General features: G+C 47.0%; 1 protein-coding gene across 1 annotated transcript in view; it reads right to left on the bottom strand.

Moving 5' to 3' along the window:
* Positions 1 to 20,323, bottom strand: part of Col6a3 (collagen type VI alpha 3 chain) — an 87,875-nt gene extending 67,552 nt beyond the window's left edge. The window contains exons 1-3 of the mRNA XM_052193189.1: positions 20,141 to 20,323; positions 3,563 to 3,678; positions 1,343 to 1,960 (exon numbers count right to left, since the gene is read on the bottom strand). Coding sequence (XP_052049149.1) covers positions 1,343 to 1,960; positions 3,563 to 3,650 — 706 coding nt within the window. The 5' untranslated portion in view covers positions 3,651 to 3,678; positions 20,141 to 20,323. The remainder of the gene's footprint in view (positions 1 to 1,342; positions 1,961 to 3,562; positions 3,679 to 20,140) is intronic.
* Positions 20,324 to 20,809: the final 486 nt, after the last annotated feature.

Here is a 20,809-nt window from a genome sequence, read left to right as displayed (position 1 = left end):
CCCCACCCTCCTGCCAGGACTCCCCAGGAGGGTGTGGCTATGGTTCTAGTAGCTTCTACTCTGCATTACCTGAGTGATTCTCTCAGTTTGGGAGTTCTTTGGCTTCTAAATGTACCTGAAGAGTTTGAAACAAGCTAAGGGAGGGGCACACTGGTGAAGGTCCCCTGGCTGACAAGTTCTGGCTTTTAGTGGGTGTTGCTGCAAGTCCACAGTCATGTCCCAAGTGTGAGCCCTCATCGCATCTCTGTGATCCTTATTCCAAAAAAGCTCCAACCCCAGGCTCCCATACCTGGTGCTCCCCTCCTCCGTTCACGCCCATTCCACCTGGGATACTCAGCTTCCCCATCCCAGAGTCCTAGGGATGCAGACCCTTCCCCTTCTAGAAGAGATGTGAGTCTCTCCCAGCATGCCTCTCTACTCCCCATCCACTCTCTCAGGATCTCCCTCCTTCCCACTTGTGCCCTTCAAGGACTTGGGCTCTGGCACAGGGTACCCTGCCCCCACCCCTGACTGATGATGAAGCTAGTCCTAGACATGAAGCAAGATCGCTGTTGAGCAGTAGAATTTACATTCTTGCTACGTTTCTTCCCTCTCAGTCTTTTGGGCACTTATCCATGGAAGGAAAAATAGTCTTAATTGATTTAAAGACTCTCTAGTCCCAGGGTTGGCCTGTCAAACTGTATAATGTTAACATACAATGTGACGGCCACTTGCTGCTGCATATTCCCAGGGTGACCACAAGTAGGGGCATTAGAATCTGAAAAGTCTCACGGTTACAGTCCCAGGGCACAAAAGACACAACCATGCAGACCATGAGCAGGAATACCACAGCTCAGCAATGGCTTTTCCCCAAGCTTGTCACCCACCCTTTAGGACTCAGTTTCTTCTAAAACACACACACACACACACACACACACAAAAACTTGGACCACACCACAGCTAAGACACTGCCCTCCGATTCTATCAAATCTTTAATACAAGCACAGGCTTTCTCTCCTCTCTCAACCCAGTGTCTCCTGACGCTCTCTACAGCTAGGTGGATGGATGCCTGCCCATCTGAGGAAGGCTTTCTTTTTAAGGAAGGTAAACAAACACTGGGATAGCATCAGTATGTAGGGTTTGAATTTCAAATGTTGGTTGTTTCAGAAGCCTTCTCTTGGCACAGGTGGAGGCTGTGTTTGAAGGAGACTGAAGAAGTCACACCTTTGTTTTTAAGCTTGAGAACATCTCTTCTCTAAGTCCCCAGCGTCTCTTAGGCACTACGTTGCTTTAGGGCAGTATTTGCTAAGCTCACAGCCACAGAGCAGCAGGGCAGGGAGCAGCCTGGCAATGAAGACATTACCTGTGATGTCTTTAAGGCTTTCCTTGTCCCCAGCCCTTTCTGCATTCATAGAGGAGTGTATACAGGACACTAAGTTCCCTACTATGTCATGGAGTGAGGTAACGTTCTCTAGGTTGAAAACATGCATACTGAGCGGTTCGCTTGCTATTTCCCTTAAGGCTCCTTCATCTGCATCCTCAACTCCCACTGCAAACACGTTAACGTCCGCAGACTTAAGTTCCGCTGAGGGCAGAGCGAAGCCATCCTCCGATTGTCCATCAGTTAATACTACAATAACCTGAGGGACTCCGTCAGCGGCCCTGCTTCCAGAAGCCTCAGTGAGATGGCTGTGAATTATGTATTCTAATCCTTTTCCGGTTTGATTGCTTCCCCCAATGTAAGACATGTTCAAAATATGAGAAAGGACTTCTTGTTTAGAGTGGTACGTATTTAACAGGAACTCGGTCTGTGGGTTTCCGTTGAGCCGGACCAGAGCAAAATGAAAATCATTGTCTCCCACAGCTAAAGACTCTACAACATCAGTCAGAAACTCTTGAACAAGCAGGAAACGGTCCTTCCCAGCACTCCAAGAGGAATCCACTAGAAACACTATGTCAGCCGCCGCACCGCTTTTGACATCTTTAAAAAAAGACATTGGTTCAGGTTTTTCTACCGATCAGTGGCCTCCTGTCCATCACCTTTTCCTAAATAAGCTAAAGCAGATCTTCTGCTATTACCAAATAATTCACACGTTTCAGTTAAATGAGGGTAAGTAGGAGGACTTACCTGCAGAGCAGAGCCAAGAAAGAGGACATGACTACCATTGTACCCAGCAATCGCCCAAGTCCCATACTGAGTAACCCCAAGTCAGGGGTCAGCAGAATATTCCAGAAGAAGAGAAACAAGCCTGGGTGTCTTTGAGCTGAGGCACAACGGTTTGTGACAATTTGACCCTCCTGTGTCCATCTGACCAGACCAAAGAGATCTCTTGCCTTTGGTAAATGACCATCATTAGCAGTTCATTCCCTAGTGTGAGGTAGAAAATGGCCCCAACAGAGGCATAAGGAGCCCACTGACGCTTTGTAAGCTCACACCCAACCCACGGGGCTTTAGAAAACTTGCAAGAAATGTAATGTGATGAGTAAGTCTACAAGTGGGGAAAACTGTGAATCTTCACAGGGAGAAGTCTTGTTTCTCTTGGATTTTTGAACATGAAGATGAGCTCTCTAAGCAACTACTACATATTACCATACTAGAGGAGCCTGCTATACCCTGAGCAGTACTGTGCTTGCTCAAGGATGAGAGGCTTCCCACAGAAATATAGACACCCTGGGACCAGGCCGTCAGAAGCCCTGGGAGGGTCCTTCAGAAACTGCAGCCAGGTTCCCTCTGAAACTCTACTTACCCCAGATTTTCCTACGAGGTCCCTAAGCCTTGCTTTCCCAGTGACGTAGGCTGCCTCCCCTTCCATCTAAGGAAGCCTTGTAGACAGGCCTGCCGAAGGCCCGGTGTCACTGGCCAATGACAGGGAGACCCCATCAAGGGCTTCCAGTTCCAACACAGAAAGATTATCTTGCTGGCCTAAAATTCTCAAAGCAGATTCTTAATAGGAGTATCGGAGTCCACTATTTAAAGTTGTTTAGGGAAACATCTTTCTTTGTTAAAGAACCAGTGGTCCCGTGTACAACTATCACTCTGTGTCTATGGTTAGAGACCAGAAAGTTGAGTTTTATGTCTTTTTATTTTCTTATTTTTAAGGAAAGAATTTTTATCACAATAATTGTCTTCTTCCTGCAGGCCAGTGCCAGAGATGTGGGAAAGTCCCTTAGATGGAAAACTTCATGGGATGGAGACTTTACTCAGACCCAATATGAAGATAATTCTGCTACTAAGCAACTTAACATTTGAATTTCATGATTTAGCAAAAGAAACAGGAAGAAGAAAAAGAAGAGGAGGAGGAAGAGGAGGACGAGAAGGAAAAGGAAGGAAGGAAGAAAGGAAGGAAGGAAGGAAGGAAGGAAGGAAGGAAGGAAGGAAGGAAGGAAGGAAGGAAGGAGAAAACAAAGAAAAAGAAAAAAGAAAAGCCACCTTGCCCTAGATGCCACTTCTGAAGGCCTGCAAGGCCCACCCACATGCTGCTCACATCAGCATTCCCAGGCCCCATGTCAAGCTCTGGGTGATTTGATCTAGACTCAAACACTTGCTAGTAACTTTTTTTTTTAAAACAAAATTAAACCTTACCTCCTTGCTGTTGGGCACGAGTCATGGCAATGCCTGAGAGAAGAAGGCTAAAGATGGCCACTAGGGGCACATGCCGGTGTTTCCTCATTTTGAATGTCTAAGCACCAAGTGTGAACCTAAAAGAAAGGACAAGGTGAAAAGAATGATTGGTTTTTAGCTCTCCAAAACTGTTCCTTTTCTTTGTGTGTGTGTGCGTGCATGTGTGTGCGTGTGCGTGTGCGTGTGCGTGTGTGTGTGTACCATTTCTCTTTTGTGTGTACTTTTTAGATGTTTGAACAGGCTTCGGGTGTGATTAGTGTTTGAACCAGCAACAAATGAGTAGACAATAAATACCCAGACGGGTGGGCAGACAGGGGGATGCAAGCAGATACACTACATGCCACACAATGACATCCAGAGACACAGATACATTACATGCCACATAATGACATCCAGTTGGCAAAGCCCCACCCCCCACAAACACCAATGGTCCCTCAAGGTTTATTACCTAGTAATGTCACAGTTCTCTCAAGACACACTCTGATGCCCCCTCAAGGATGAAACCACCCAAGGCAGTTCTCAGAAAGGACCCCACACTTCTAAGTGACATATGACTATACAACACACACACACACACACTTGCCTGTGGTTCAGGCCTATAGTCTTAGCTACTGTAGACTGATGTAGAAAGATCACAAATTCATAAATTCAAGGACAGTTTAATCTACAGAGTTGAGTTCAAGACCAATGTGAGCAACTCACTAAGACCCTATGTCAAAATAAAACATGATGATGAGATAAATCATTTGTCTAATGAATGTGGGGCCCTTAGTACAGTCTTCTATTCTACAAACAATTTGGGTGTCAAGAGGAGAGACAGGGTGGGTATATTGCGCTCTTCCGAGGGGACCGAGAACTTTACTATGTCTTATTATATATGTGTATATATGTGCCTGAGTGTGTATGTGTGTGTGTGTCTGTGTGTGTGTATGTGTGCCCAAGTGTGTGTATGTGTACCATGGATATGCAGAAGCTCCTGGAAGTCAGAAGAAAGTATCAGATACCCCTGGCATTAGATGTATACATAGTTGTGAGCCCCATGTGGGTTCTGGTCATGGAACCTGAGTACTCTGCAAGAGCAGTGAGTGCTCTTAACCATAGAGCCATCTCTACAGCCCCAGGACCCTTAGCCACAGAGCCATCTCTACAGCCCCAGGACCCTTAGCCACAGAGCCATCTCTACAGCCCCAGGACCCTTAGCCACAGAGCCAATCCCTACAGCCCCAGGACCCTGCAGATAACAGGACACAGATTTCTCTCTTCCCCCCCCCTGTCTCTCTCTCTCTCTCTCTCTCTCTCTCTCTCTCTCTCTCTCTCTCTCTCTCTCTCTCTCTCTCTCTCCCTCTGTGTGTGTGTGTGTGTGTGTGTGTGTGTGTGTGTGTGTGTGTGTTGAGGCTTCTCACTTCCTATCTTAACTTTTTGTTTAAGTTTGAGGACAATTTTATTAGAGCTTAAGAGAAAAAAACACCAGAGTCGGCAAGTTCTGTAAATCTCAATGGATGCCAGAAGAAGGGAAATGAAGACAAGAAAAAGAGAAAGCCACGCTGTTTGCAGTGTTGGTGGACAAACAGCCACATGGCAAAAGGAGATGGGACTTAGCCTTGGACTAGTGTTCAAAAAGGGGACTGAGGCAAGTTAAAAGAAAAATAAAAAGTCATCCTTCTCTGAGTCCAAACAGAGCAGCAGAAGATCAGAGTCACAGTACTCTCTCTACCAGAGTGCTTGCTCCCTGCTGCAAGCCTGGGCACTGAGCAGAGGTTTCTAGGAAGGGAAAATGCACTTCCTCATCATATCCGCCATCATCTCTGACTGGCCATCCCCAAACACAGTGTGAAAGGTGTAGTTATATTTTCTTAATGGACCTTCAGTGTGACCTCAGTGCAACTGGAACTTTCTTTCTTCACTCTGATTACTAGGGAATGAGCCAGGTGTGCACCCTCTTCTGAGAGTAGTATTAACTGACCCTCTAAATGAGAATCTCTAACTCTAATCAATGCATACATGGGCCGTAGTCAGGAACTATATGACTAATGTTTTCCCAAATTGAGACAGGCAGCAACTGGAAGATGGCACACTCCTGAGAAAATGGACTGACGAAAGAGTAGAGGGTTAGCCTCGTGTGTACAGAGGTGTAGGGATGCAAGGGGGATACTGGCCCTCTTGATAGGACCAGGCTCTGCCTAGCCAGAGGCAGTGAGACTTGCATCTCTATCTTTTCCTCCTTTGCCAACCAGTGCTTTCCCTGTCATGTGCCAACCTCAAATCTCATCACAATGGAACAAGTCCAGGAAGATTCAGTTTGGGAGACAACGAAGCCAGACCTGAGGGCAGAGTGCTTATTGCCTGCCTCCCACCATGCACCAGCTGATGACTGCAAACATGACTTCCAGACAAGTTGAGGTTCTGAAAGTTCAGTAGCCTGTGTCTGACAACAGCTTCTCTTCTCCTCTCAGGCCTCCTCATCCTCTTCTCTCCAGTAATGAATCAGCTTGGGGCTGGAGTCTTCCTCAAGACTCCTCCACAGAGTTGCCTGGGGGCTTCCACGCAGGCTAAGGTCTCCTTTCTCCTCCCCCTCTTCCCTGTGCCCTGAAGCACTGATGTCTGCCATTAGGGACCCATGGCCCTTGGGGGTGGGACTCAGCATCTCCCAGTGAGCAAATGAGAAGGCTGGAAGGCGCTGGTGACCAAGGGTACTTCAAAGAGGCCCAGGGGAGAGACCAGAGCCAATAATATCATCAGTATTGGCTCAGACTCTCACTTCTTTTTCTTTTGTACTGAATTTGAAAACATACTGTTTGATAGTGGGAATCATCTAGAATAGTGTATGGTTAAAGCGGAAAGTCTGTCTGGTTTAAGAAACTGAAAAAACATTTAATCTGGGGATATTTGGCTTACTTCATAATTTATATTTCACTATTAGGGTATTAAATGGTAAAAGAGGTTCTTCTAGTGAATTAAATCTCTAGCTAAATCAATCTCAAATCAATGTAGACTATAATCTAGCGCCTCTGCTCCTCTCTCTCCCTCTCTCTCTCTCTGTCTCTCTCTCTCTCTCTCTCTCTCTCTCTCTCTCTCTCTCTCTCTCTCTCTCTCTCTCACACACACACACACACACACACACACACACACACAAATCCCCAGTACTGTAAACTGCTTCTATATCCCTTGTCTTGTGAAAAGTTTGAGTCTGCCTATGGGGAAATGAGAAAGAAGAACACAGTGACACAGTGGTCCTGTATCACAGTTTGCACAAGAGCCTCCACCATCATGCAGTTACAACAAGACTCCATGAGACCAGGAAGCTGTGATGGCGGGACCAGACATTCAATAACCAAGACCGTATCAAAAAACAATAAAAACTCCGAGCTAATGTAGCTACTGTGGAATTTGAGTCCACAGTCAAAGCTTCCTGAAAGTAAGGCTCAGGAGCGGGAGACTGTAGTGGGAAGTCCCATCAAATGTTAAAAGAACTAAACAAGCTCTGCCCAAACCCTTCCCAAAACAGCGAGGAAGAGGCAATACCTCCAGACTGGTTTCACATGGCCAGGCTTATCTTGAAACAAGAATAAGAAAAAAATGCTACCAGAAAAGAAAAGTGCAGTCAATATTCCTGACAAATACTGATGTTCTCAGCCAAATTCTAGAAAGCCAAACTCAAAAGCAGCTTAAAATAAGGACACACCATGGCCAAGTAGGATGTGTTGCTGGAATGCAAGGATGGTGTGAAACAAGACAGACAGACAGACAGACAGAGGAAATTGCATGATCATCTCAGAGAATTCGTGTGACAAACTTTAACACATTGTCATGATACAGATAAATAAAATAAACCATTCAATACACTGGGTCTTAAAGGAAACCACTACAGAATAAAGATAATACCCAGAAAAACCCCAGCAAGCATCACACTCAGTAGAGAAAAAAAAATATCTGATCAGGAAGAGCTCAGTGATGAAGCACTTGATGAACATATGAGAGATACTAGATCCCATCTCCAAACAACAAAAGACAAGGCTAAAAACAGAGCCCTTTTCTGAACAGCAACTGTACCTTCTCTCTGGCTTCTTTTTAAGAGAAAATAGAAAGTCCTAATCCATTAGTGCAATGGGCAAGCAAAGCAAGCTAAATGCATTGAACAAATAGCAACAACATCAACAAATAAAAATAAAGAAACAGTGTATGACTCCTTCACACAAGGCATCTAATGTAGCCAGCGTTAGAAACAGAATGGACAGAGGATGCAGGGGAAGGAAGGCTGTATTGACGCTCCATGGCTATAGCAACTTCTACAAAATCCAAACATTTAGAGTTCTGTGGTGCAAGGCACATGTAGCTAACGATGTTGCGCTGTATACCTAAACACAGTTAAAATGCTACATTTTATGTGTTTGCAACAACAAAATAAGTAAGTTAGAAAATTAAGGTAGTAAATATCACAGCCAGTTTTTAGTTAGTTAGTTAGTTAGTTAGTTAGTTAGTTAGTTAGTTAGTTGCTTACTTACTGGGGGTAGGGGTGGGGGTGGGATGAACAGGTGTGCCACAAGCGTGCATGTGAGGGTCAGTGAACATCTTGGAGGAGGTGGTCCTCTCCTTCCAACATAAGGGTCCTGGGAATGAAACTGAGGTTAGGTGACAAGCACCTTTACGTGCTGAGCCATCTCACCTGCCCCATTGACAGCTTTCAAGACACAGGTAATGATGCACCCCTAAAATCAGTCATTGTGTTTGCAAAAAAAAATGATATTGAATATGGAAGATCTTTGAGGGGCCATAGACTGTGCCCCAGTATTCAAGCACCACCACTATTGTTTCTGCTTGTAACTAACTTGTGGAAAAGAAGGGAAGCATGTAGTAGCAAAAATGATGGTGTTTGAGGGAAAGGTGTGAGTTTTATGAAAATAAGAATCTGGTGTGAGCATGCGCACCGGGTACCAGGGTCACATCTCCCCCAACTGATATCTTAGCCTGGTACAGACTCTGGCTAAGGCTGAAGTTTGTGCATCTAAGTCTGGCCTTGCCCCCCCACAGGCTCAGCTCTGGTTCTGTGGTCCACCCTGGCTGCTTCTCATCCAATGAACACAAGTGTGCACTTTGCCAGATGAGATGGTCTCATGGTGCCAAAACTGTCACTGAGAGACTGATGGGAGAGGATACTGTGGCCAACCACTGGGTGATGGTGATGGAGCTTTGCTGTGAGTGAGGAGAAGGCGGGACACTTGGCAAAATAGGACGGGGAGGAGTTAGGAGAGCAGAGCATTTCTGAGGCTGCTACATGAGAGTGAAGTATATAGAACACCTGCAGCTCATCCACAAATTTGCTATTAAGCCTCCTTCCTGAGGCCAAGCTCAGCCTTGAAGAATGGGACACAGCATTGACTGAGGTATGGCATGCCCAAAGGTGAAACCATAATCAACAGACTCAATTCCCACACCGTCATAGGTCTAGATCTCCAAGGAACATCAACAGTGAGCATCACCTGGGACTCAGAGTCTGCCTGTGGCTCAGATTCCAAGACTTCAGGGACTGAGATCAGCTGCCACAAAACCACCTGCCAATACAACTACCCCTGGGCAGCATGGCGGCAGTGGAAAGGAGGCATGGTTCTATAATGGCACGGTTCTATAATGACATCAGGGAAGCTCTCCACACATTTGTTTCTGCAATGACGTCGGATTGTGGCAACAGTACAAATCCCAGTCCCATTTCCTTGGCTTGACGTATTCATTGCCTCTTAGACACAGAAACACACAGCTCTGAAGAGCAGTCTGTGGTGCTCAGACATATGGCTCCACAATATGTGCCCATGTCTTGATGTAACCTAAGTGGCAGTGCTGGGACTCTGTCCAGAGCCAGTATGGAAGCCACTGCTGATGGACTGGTTACTCTCACCACGTCACTGCCTCAACCCTGCCCTTTCACTCTATAGAACACTGCCAACCCCATGTTCCACCCAGAAACCTTCTAGACCTTTCTACCCTTCTAGACCATTCTAGGGTTCTCCTCATTAAAAGGACTAAAGCAAGAGCAATACCTCTGCCTCTCTCTCTCTCTCTCTCTCTCTCTCTCTCTCTCTCTCTCTCTCTCTGTGTGTGTGTGTGTGTGTGTGTGTGTGTGTGTGTGTGTGTGTGTTAAACTAACTGATGATGCGTACTCAGAGCAACACAAAAGGACACTGTCCACATGCTAATCTTCATTTGGTTATATAATCGGACATTTGATGGAGAATCTGCATCCTTCTGGATCCAGGCACACAGTCTGTTCATCCAGAGTCCCTAATAGTTTTGTAATTAGTCTGGAGCTGTATTTTAATGCCGAGTTGACATATATGAAAACTCTAAAACTCTCCTACCATTGTGCACCAAACTACGCCTCTGAAAGAGCTATGGCCCAGGGACAGGGTGCATTCTTTTGTGACTCTAAATCCAGCTATGTCACTGCCTGCCACCACCTTCCACCAGAGTTTTAAGCATCACAACGCCAATCAAAAGATGTGCATGCGGGTCTTCTAGCACTCCAGTTCAATGATTTCAAATATTTAATTAATTCAGGAAATGTAAGACTTTAAGTAGCATTGTGTATGTATGTGTGAGTGTGTGCATATGTGTGCATGTGAGTGCATGTATGCATGAAGAGGACAGATGTCAATATTATGTGGTTTACTCACTGGTTTCTACCTCCTGATTTGAGACAAAATCTCTCACCAAACCCAGCCTTCACCGGTTAGGCTAACCTGACCAGCAAGCCTCCAGGAATCCAGCCTCTGCCTCCCAGAGCCAGGAGAACAGGTGTGCACAGCCACACCTAGCTTCTTATTGAGTCTTGGATACAACTTTGTCCCCAAGCTTGAGAGGCAAGGACTTCACTAGCTGAGCCACTCCTTCATCTTTTAAGGGGGCCTCTTGTGGGAGGGTTACGATTCAAGAATATTCTAGCACCTCGCTATGAGGCAATAAGCCGTGGCATCTATGGAAGGGAAAAGGTGGGGCCTGAGGTAAGGGCTGTCTGACCACTGTTGAGTCTATGTTGAGGACAGGAAATACTTCCATGGCTCTGCAAACCACATGGATAGAGCGCTCACTGTGGGTGAGTCATATGGAGTTGTTTCACTAATGATCCCTGCCCCTCACACAGGGGACTCCTTTGAATACACTAATCCTACCATGTGTTAGTCACATAGTGAGTCACGCTGGAGCAACCCCTAAAGCTCCTTCGTAGCCTTCCGTGCTCCCTAGGCTGGAAGCGGTGATGCCATGGCTCTGTGAAGATGTTTGAAGCCACCAGCTAATTGAGCTTCTCTAAGGAAATGGCTCTCGTGTTCCGTGAGTGGCCTGAGCCAAGATGTTCATTTTTCTTGCATTCATCTCGGAAGAGAGGCTTCCTAAGTACCTGGTGGCTCCAAGAGACAAAATACACACAGCACAAGTCGAAGCTTTGTTTGTCCAGACTCTATCCAGGTATTGAGGGAGAGGGGAAGATGAGAGAAGCCCCTTCACCTCTGAGAAGCAGGACAGGAGCCGATGCCCTGGGCTGAGCTGTTGTTGGGGTCCCACCAAGCTGCTGGATCCCCAGGTGTGAAACCAAAAGGAAATTGTCTCCATGGTTTACTGTCAGGAAATCAAGACTCTAGTAATGAGCCACACAGTAGAGTTAACAGTAAATGAAAACATTAATAAATATTCTCCCAAGGAGTAGGAGCCCCTTACATCATAGGACTGCATCCCCCTACAATGATGATCAGAAGAAGCACTTGCAGGAAAGGGAGCACTTATTGAGATTGCACTGATCTAAGGCAGCAAGCATCATCCCCCGGACAGTGGCCTGGATCGCTCTTTTTAATGAGGGGAAACAGAGGTAGCCACACTCTCTCTTCTCCTACTGCCAGACTCATCACTCTCGGGGAAGAGAGAGAAGAAACCACTGGGCAGAGGAAATGAGCCACTGGCTTTCTATCTTAGAGGCAAGATTCCCACCTCCTTCCCTGAATCCGGAGGCTGTTCACTGCTCCCACCAGGTTAAAGCTGAGAAACTAAAACCGGATGAGGAAAGGTGATTTGCAAAAGCCACATAGATAAAACAAGATAGGGCCAGCATCCAGACTAAAATCCACAGCTCCAAGGAAGGAATGAAGCCCAGGAAACGGTACAGGCTAGGCAGGCTTTGGCAGGGACCTCCAGGAAACTCCCTGAGTCTTGGGGGTGGGGAGGACCAACATCCTTGGTGTTGGTGAATGTCTGGTTCCTTTCTTCCCCATATGAAAACACAAAAGTCAGACTTGGCTGCCTGGGACCCTTGTGCTGGGTGGGGTGGTCTGTCCTTTGTCAGAGACTCTGTACCCTCAAGGCAACAGACTCAAAACCCAAGTGCATTATTAACTGTATCCTCCCCTTTCTGGTTAGCATGTCTAAGTTCTGCATTTCTCTGTCTCTTTTTCACCAAGTTGAGGTGTCTTTTCCCACGTGGTTGCCGCCCACATGAAGTCCCAGGAGACTCCTTTGGTTGTCAAGGTTGCCCTACACAATCTTCAGCTTGAAATCATAAGCGTACTGCTCAGACTTTCCCAGGCCATTTTGCAATTCTGTGAAATTAGTTTTCATTAAGCCTCCTCAAAAGCATTTCCATTTTCCATGTCTGGAAATCTTTTTTTTTTTAAAGAAAGACACACATACATGCACACGCGGAAATAATTTTGAAACAAAGGCTTAAGTGCATCCAGAGCTCCCATTTTGAAGTCTTTCATTTGATTTGTCTCCAGGCAACACTTGAGGAAACCAGACAGTTCTCCTATGGAGTTCTGAAGCCTCCATTAACACCTCACTGTCCTGCTTAAACTGGAGCCACAGCCAGAGCCTAGCTGTACACCCCCCTCCCCCGCTATGGAATGCAATCTCAACTCACAGTAAAGTTTGGGGTGCTCCCATTCCCTGGTCTTTACCACCCTCATTTCTGAACTTTTTTATTATATATTTTCATTATTTACATTTCAAATTTATCCCCTTCCTTCTTTTCCCTCCAAAATGCCCCTATCCCATCTTCCCTCCCCCTGCTCACCAAGCCACCCACTCCCACTTCCCTGTCCTGGCATTCCCCTACACTGGGGCACTGAGCCTTCACAGGACCAAGGGCCTCTCCTCCCGTTGATGTCCAACAAGGCCATCTTCTGCTACATATACAGCTGGAGCCATGGGTCCCTCCATGTGCACTCTTTGGTTGGTGGTTTAGTCCCTGGGAGCTCTGGGGGTACTGGTTGGTTCATATTGTTGTTCCTTCTAAGGGGCTGCAAACCCCTTCAGCACCTTCAGTCCTTTCTCTAGTTCCTCCATTGGGGACCCTGTGCTCAGTCCAATGGTTGGCTGAGCAAATCCACCTCTGTATTTGTCAGGCACTGGCAGAGGCTCTCAGGAGACAGCTATATCAGGCTTCTGTCGGCAAGCACTTGTGGCATCCACAATGGTGTCTGGGTTTGGTAACTGTATATGGGATGGATCCCCAGGTAGGGCAGTCTCTGGATGTTAAGAATCAAAATAGGGACTGTGGAGGGGGCTCAGCAGTTAAGAGATACACTGTTCTTGCAGAGGCCCCAAGTTCTCTTCTTGGCACCTACATCAGGCAGCTCATGACAGCCTGAAACTCTAGCTCCAAGAGATCCAGTGCCCTCTACTGGTCTCTGGGGACCATGGTCACGCACACAGTTAATTAGTTAATTAATTTAAAAAAATGTTTTGGCATTTCCAGACAAGATTTCTTTGGCTGTCCTGGGACTTACTCTGTAGACCAGGTTGGCCTCGAACTCCAAGACCCACCTCATCTCTACCTCCTGAGTCCTAGGATTGTAGAAATGTACCACCACTGTGTATATGGTTCTAGCTAGTGACACAGAACAGATACAAATTGGGCTTTGTGTATGCTGAGTAATCATCCCGCCAAGTGAGCTGCTTCCCTGGCTTCTAGGCTTGTTTTGTCTTTGTTTGTTTGTTTGTGTGTGTGTGTGTGTGTGTGTGTGTGTGTGTGTGTGTGTGTGTGTTTTGGGGAGGTTTGAGGGGTTTGTTTGTTTGTTTTGGGGTTTGAGGGGTTTGTTAGTTTGTTTTGAAGGGTTTTTTGTTTTGTTTTGTTTTTTGAAAGAGGGTTGCTCTGTGTAGCCCTGGCTATCCTAGAATTTGCTCTGTAGACCAGGCTGGATCTCATACTCAGAGATCTACCTGCCTCTGCCTCCCACTGGCTTGGAGCAATAGAAAGAACTCTTTCCCTCATCGCCACCCATAGACTCCTTAGTTGCAGAGGTCTTATGGTGAGGTCTAAGAGAAGAGGGTGGGGTTACTATAACACTATATGGCACAACTTTGCAGAAACCTTCCAAAGCAAATGGTTTGGGACACACATTGCAAAGAAATGCATCAGAGATCGAGTTTGTTCCATTTGTTTGACAACAACCGCCTTGCATTTCTGGTCTGTGACAGTGTTCAACAAGAAAGATTTGAATCTACATCGTTCCTGTGACCACAAATTCTTTCAAGATTTCTGACCCTATATGATCCTACATGAACAAACCCCCTCCTTGTCCCCTACCAGCATGGGAGGGTGTTGGCTCCTCCTGGTGGGACCTAATAGAGCAATGCCTGAAGGCTTAGCAACTATCATAGTGTGCTACAGAGAAGCATTGGAGAGAGGGTGTGGCCACCTCTAACAGACTTCTGCAGAGAAGACAGGGAGCTCCTTGGACACATGCTAAGCCCTTTAGGGCCTCGCTCCTTCCCTTCTCTAGAAGCAGCACTTGGGAAGCAGAGGCAAGAATTTCTGGAGTTCAAGGCGAGAAAGCTGTATGGTGAGTTAGAATGGCCGTGCTGGGCTACATGAGTCCCTGTGCCCTAAAGAGGGAACAGGAGCAAACTCCAGACTAATCGTCCAGATATTTAGAAACGGGCTTTAAAATATATTCCTAAAATACACGAAAATAGCCACGAAGCAGAAAGCTCTGAATCCATCTTACCAGAGGCCACCATGGAACATAAAAGGCCTTCTATGAACGGTGTGGCAGCCAGATGAGGAGATGCTGTGCCTGCTTACCCAGCTAATTATAACCGTTAGGCAGAGGCGGGCTGGGTTTTAACAGTCGGCAGAGAGAGCCTGCTACAAAATGCTTCACAAGCAATTATACAAGCAGCCCCTCCTTCCCAACCCACGACACAGGCCACAGTTGGCTCTAGCTCGAGGCACGTCTCACATTTATCCTATTTCTTCCTTTCTTGGCAAGAGACTTGAGTTCTACCAGCCTCTGAAAACCATGTGTGCCACCACAGAATTATGAGAGCAAGAGGCCACGGCATCTCACAGCCTAAGGAAAAGTTATGTTCTTCGCTGGCTTTCAAGAGTAAGAGAAAACCCCATCTTAAGTAGACAGATCTTATATTAGTTTGTCTACCTCCTTACTGTCTCTACAAGTAGCCTCCCTAGAGTTACTACTTAGGAGTAAAACAAGGTAAACTGGCAGGGATGCCTGGACCACTGTGTTATGTCTGCCTGCATCCACTGCGTCTGATGAGCAGGTCTCTGACACCCCACATCCCCTGTAAGGCCATAGGTGGGTTCGAGCTGAGCTGATTCTAGAAGCCAGCGCTGGGTGCTGACTCAACTAGAGAAGATTCCAGAAGTGAAAATCCAGTTTCCTGGAATAGTTCCCCCTGAGACCTGAGTCATCTCCAGCTGCTGGTCAGCTCTGAAATTAAAGTGACCCATGAGCTCGCTCTTCCTTCCAGCTGACAATTCCCAAAGCGCTGGGACTGTGGAAATCGGGGTTACAGAGCACATTGGGGGATTCTGCAGAGATGGCTCCCAGTGAGGCTTTCCCTGCCCACTTCCAGCTCCCAGTGTTTCCTGATTGTTAAAGCTAGGGAGGAGAGAGGATGGTGCTGCAAGATGAGTGCTGTGCCTCTGGATGGTGGCTTGCAAGGCGCTATTCGTCTCATTTCTCCCATTTTTGACCATCCAGATTTTTTTCCCTTGAGACAGTTTCACATGTGTCATCCTGCCTGGCCTGAAACTCACACTGCAGCCAAGACTAGACCGGAATTTCTGATCCCCCTCCCCCCTCCCAAAACGCTGGGCTTCTAGACATATGTTACCACTTCTAGATTCTGTGGCACAGGGAACCACTCTCCCCATTGAGCAATAGATCCCAGATCCTTCAGAGTTTTTCAAACAACAGTGAACTCCTCTGCCACATCTACTCCAAAGAAAACCTGGAAAACGTAAGATACCTTGCTTCCCATAGTAATTCTCGAGGCTTATCCACCCTCGCTCTGCCCCCATGCCTTGGTCCTGGGCGCATGCCTGGTGGAATCCGTCAGGCAGGTGTGGAACATTAGGTGGGGCTGGCTTTGTTACTGCTCCTAACACTGTAGCCACACACCAGCACTTCACCTGAGTAACACATCCCATGTCCCCAAAGGGAATGAAGAAAGTGTTCTTCATTGCCAAGACAATGTTCTTTTCGCTATTTCAATAGCCAAACAGAAGTCATGAACTTTGCCAACCTGATCTTGAAGCTTAGCACCCTGGAATGAAGGAACCTGATGGACAAGTAAACCTGAGAACATGTTGGGAGACAACTAAGAGAAGCTAGCGGTGCTCTGAGATGGAATTCAACGCCTCAGGTCCTCTCTGATAAATGATGAAAAGTCAGAGAGTCGCCAATGTATTTTAATCAACAAATACTTATAATGAGATATTTATATGAAATTCTTTTAAATATGTTTCTCTGCTAGGGAGAGCAGCAAAGGGCAGGTTACACACTCATTAAGAGCTACCAGATAGGAGATTTTAATACTTTTCCAGTGTTCAAATAAGAGCTTATTCGGTGTGTGTGCGAGTGTGTTTTAGTCCCCATGCTCTCTGTGGGAGTGCTTGTAACTTAGATTCAGGCAATATGTTTCCTTTAAAATCCCCCAGTTGCCCAATGCTCTTCACCTGCAATTACTTAAGAACAGAGAATGTGTTGTATGAAGGTGTAATTTCATTTCTGTATGCTCATACACAAGCAAGGAAGAAAAATGGAATTTTAGATGTATGCCCATCACAGAGGCTGGCCTGAAATAGCCAATCCCAACTGCCACCCACAAGCTGGGGTGTGAATTGGTCAACTCCCCAAAACCCCACTCTGGAATTCGCCAGGAACTTGGATCTTCCAGGCACTCCAAGGGATACAGTGCCCTCTAGAGAAAAGAGACCAGAATGCAGCCCCAGAAGCAGCTATGAGCCCACTCAAACTTTCTTTCCCAAAGCAGACCTGGGAGAATGGGATGCGTTAAGAATTTCAATTTTGAAAGCTAGCTTAATTCATTGCTAAAGTGGGTCTCTCTTTTTAAAAACCAGGACCTGGCGTGAACTCCCCAACAAGACACTCACAGCTATGATCTAGACGGCAATGGATATTATGGAGAATTATCACTTGGGGTTTGGACCATGAGTAACACAAAGAAACTTTATAAACTAGAAGCGGGAGAACAGAGAGAAACATCTTCATCTCCTTTAACAACGTGTGTTAGAAGCTGAAGCATGCCTGCAGAGATGGCTCAGCAGGTCAGAACACTCACTGCTCTTGCATAGGACCTGAGTTTAGTTCCTAGCTCATATATTAGGTTGCTCATAACCTCCCACAACTCCAGCTCCAGAGCAATCCAGTGTCTTTAGCCACTGCAGACACCTGCACTCATGTTCACACCCCCACACATGCATGTACATATTGGAAATAATTAAAAATATAATAATTCTTAAAATCTGAAGTGTTTTCTGGGTTTGGCTGAGCTACCAACAGGATTTTTAAATGTCACTTCCCAAGTCATAAATTATTTATGTGTGTTTTTACTGCCTGTCTGCCACAGCCAGGACACCATGTGCAGTTCCTGCCTGTAGGTCAGTCAGTGAAGAAAAGCTTCCTCAGTGCACAGTGTCTCACTGAGCCCTGGGCATCACCTGCCACCCCTGCCCAGAAGACACCCAATTCTCGGCTTCTTCCACAAAGAAGTGACGGCAGTCTCGTTTCTCTCTTGCTAACATTGTTAGCACGCCTACAACAGCATCTTACACGACACAACTGGCAACTCACTAATGAATTTTCAAACCTAAATGTGGAATTTCTCATAAAAGCAGGTGGTGTCTCAGCTCAGACAGCAGCTCTATTTTGGCCACTCTTTCTCCAAGTCACCAAACGTCTGGAAAGAGCGGGAAAGAAAACTGAGCCCTGGATAGTAAATGTCTCCACCCACGCCAAAGGAGGGAGGTGGTCTCAGGAGGAGGTGGCAGCCTTGAACACTGGAGTCTGTAGGTTTTACTCCAAAAATAAGGTCACAGTTCACAGCTCCAGAAGCTGGGTGAATAAAGGAATTTTTGATACTCTATGGTCATTGATACATTGTACATTGTACTGTCTGAAGTCACAAAACTGCAGTTATTGTAGGATAAAGCAAAGTGCAGAGCCTCAGACATTCTCACTCTGAACCATGCTTGTCTTGTCTCAGGGACATCATTAGGCTCCAGGATTGACAGTTTCCACCAGAATGGGGTGTGGTACACACTTCCAAGGTAAGAGACACTCTTAGGCCAAAGGATACCTCAGTCACCCTCAAAGAAGGCACTGTGGCCACACCCTCTAGTTCCCAGACTGGAAAAATCCAGGAGAGCCATTCTCTGTCACCCATCCTGACCATCTTCCCCACCCAGTGTTAGCTGAATGGCCTTTCACTGCTATGAGTGAGGGAGAGAAAGACAGAGGGGGCAGGGGGAGGGATTTCCCTTTATAGCAATGCAAAGTTTTGCCTGATCAAAGATGCCCAGATATTTGACCACTGTTCCCAATTGTAAATCTCTCTCACAGAAGTTCTAAACCCCCATTCCTTCAGCCTCAGCAGAAAGCCACAGCACAAAATTCAGGTTATTACTGTGAGCCCTCCGAGCCCTCAAGCTGGCCTGGGCATATGACAGTCCTACACTGGAATCCCAATCACAGCACCATGCCCTCCTCCCTGAAGTGGGCCTCCCTTCTGTCCCCATGAGTTGTGTATCCTTGTGACGACTGAGCCGACTGCCCTGTGGCTTTGAATAGATTGTAACAGATGGACAGTCTGCTCTGAGGAGGTCAGTCTGTCAGCCTATCCCACATGGAGGTCTAAAGGGCCCCCCCTACTGCTGGATCAGCAGCCCAGTGACCCCAGCAATGGGAAAGGATGCTCCTGGAGGCCAGCTACTCAGGTGGGCCCGGCCAGTAGCCCAGCATCTCAGAGCTTCTCTCTCTACGCCCATAAGCCAGGGATGACCACAATCACCCAGCAAAGAAGCCAAAAGTCCCAGGACTGGCAACTACGGCAACCAGCTGGCTCCACATTATTTTATTAAGAGCAATTTGGCTTTTATTTTAAAGGCTTTTCCACATTTCGGCTTCCTCTGGGAAGTTGGGAGCTCTCCTCAGGTCCCATGAGTACCCTTGAAGCTTTGAGGCGCTGGGGCTTTCATCTGAAATCAGCTCTGGGGTAGGGAGAGAGATGGCTTCCTCTAGGGTGGAATGTGCCCACTCGTGCTCATAACAGATTGCTCTTGAAGTCCACACCGGTCCCTAAGTTTGCCTGGGCTTTTGTGAAGTTCATTTTCCTTTAGCCTCTCTCCAGTACTCCAATGAACTCTTCCCATTGGCCCCACCCTTGCATTGATCCCATGGTAGCTTGAAATAGGTCCCCAAATGGGCTGGCGGCCATCCAGGAACTCTTCCATCCTCAGTGAGAGAGGGCCTGAACCCCACCCAGCATCCTCATGGCCAGGGAATAGCCCTTGGGCCTCCCAACTGGGCACAGGCCTCCCATCTGGACAACCCAGGGCAGCCCAATCCCAAGCCTTGCTTTATCCACTGGGAAAGTTGCCCTAGTATCACATTCTGCATGCTTTAGGTCTGAAGATCCCTTAAGCATCCCCAAAGGACAGATCCTGCAAAAGTGACTTCAGATTCCTGAAAAGATGAAGCCTTGATGGCCATGGCTGAGCAGCTCCGGCCCAGCCCTGAAACTGGCACCAGTATCTCTCCCAACTCAGAAGAGAGCCTCTCCCCATTAACCAGTATACCCCTACCCATGACCCTTGGAGAGCCCAAAGAGATGAGCGCTCTCTGCCATCCACTCTGCCGTTGCCCTGTGTTCCCATCAGATGCCTCTGCAAACAAAGCAGCTGGTCTGGGGAAGGAGAGACGACTTTTCAACACACCAGCAGGCAGAGAGCACCACAGTCAGGGGTGCACAGTATGCAGGCAGGGACACACAGGACGGGACGCTCCCAGCAGCAGCAAAGATAGACTCAACTGGGCAATCCGTGACCTTCAGCAAGTTAAAGAAACCCAGGCATCACAAAGGAAAGAAAGAGCAGCAGCAGACTCTTTCAGAAACCTAAAATATGTACAGAAACTGACTGACAGGGTGATCGTAAGAGCCACTAACTCACTTCTGATTGAAGTGTTTCCTTCATGCCACAGAGAAAAACAGACAAGAAAAAAAACTCACACTTACCCTGAGCAAACCTGAAGATGCGTGTCCCTGGGCTTCTAAACTCAATCACGCTTCACCAGAATGCATAGTTTTCTCTCTCGCTGAGTCTCCTTTTCTTGCTGCAACCTTTCTCCACCAAGGAACGGAGGATCCAGTCTCTCTTGCAATCCTTGCTGGGAGCTGCAGCCTGGAGAACTGAGCAGCCTTTGGTGGAAGGCTGAACTCCAAACTGGACAGGGTCCAGGGGTACAGTCAGGGCTTCCTCCTGCTCCTCCTCTTGCTCCCGCCTCTGCCTCTCTCTCCCTCCCCCCCCCCGCCTTCTTCTCCTCCTCCTTCTCCTTCCTTCCTCCAGACCCTCTTCTCCCCTCCCTGCCGTAGGACAGACCCAAACTGTAAATGAAAACCAGACCTGGGGCTCTGTTGCTTCTGGCCTGCTCTGCAAGCTGATGTCACCTATGAAGGCTGTCTTTGCCCTACAAGCATTTAGCTGGACTCCTGCAAACTCCAATTCTAAGAAAGGAAAAAAAAAAAGGAACTCAACCATGAGCTAGAAGGAATTATAATTTTCAGTCATTGGTTACTGAAGTAAAACTTAACTGTGGTAACGATGAGAACCTAAAGTGCTGTGGAAATAGCATTAGCCCTGTGGTTCTCAACCTTCCTAATGCTGCGACTCTCTCATACATGTTG

Source organism: Apodemus sylvaticus, chromosome 9 (genome assembly GCF_947179515.1).
Source record: "Apodemus sylvaticus chromosome 9, mApoSyl1.1, whole genome shotgun sequence".
NCBI lineage: Eukaryota > Metazoa > Chordata > Mammalia > Rodentia > Muridae > Apodemus > Apodemus sylvaticus.
This window is presented reverse-complemented; position numbering and strand designations above follow the sequence as displayed.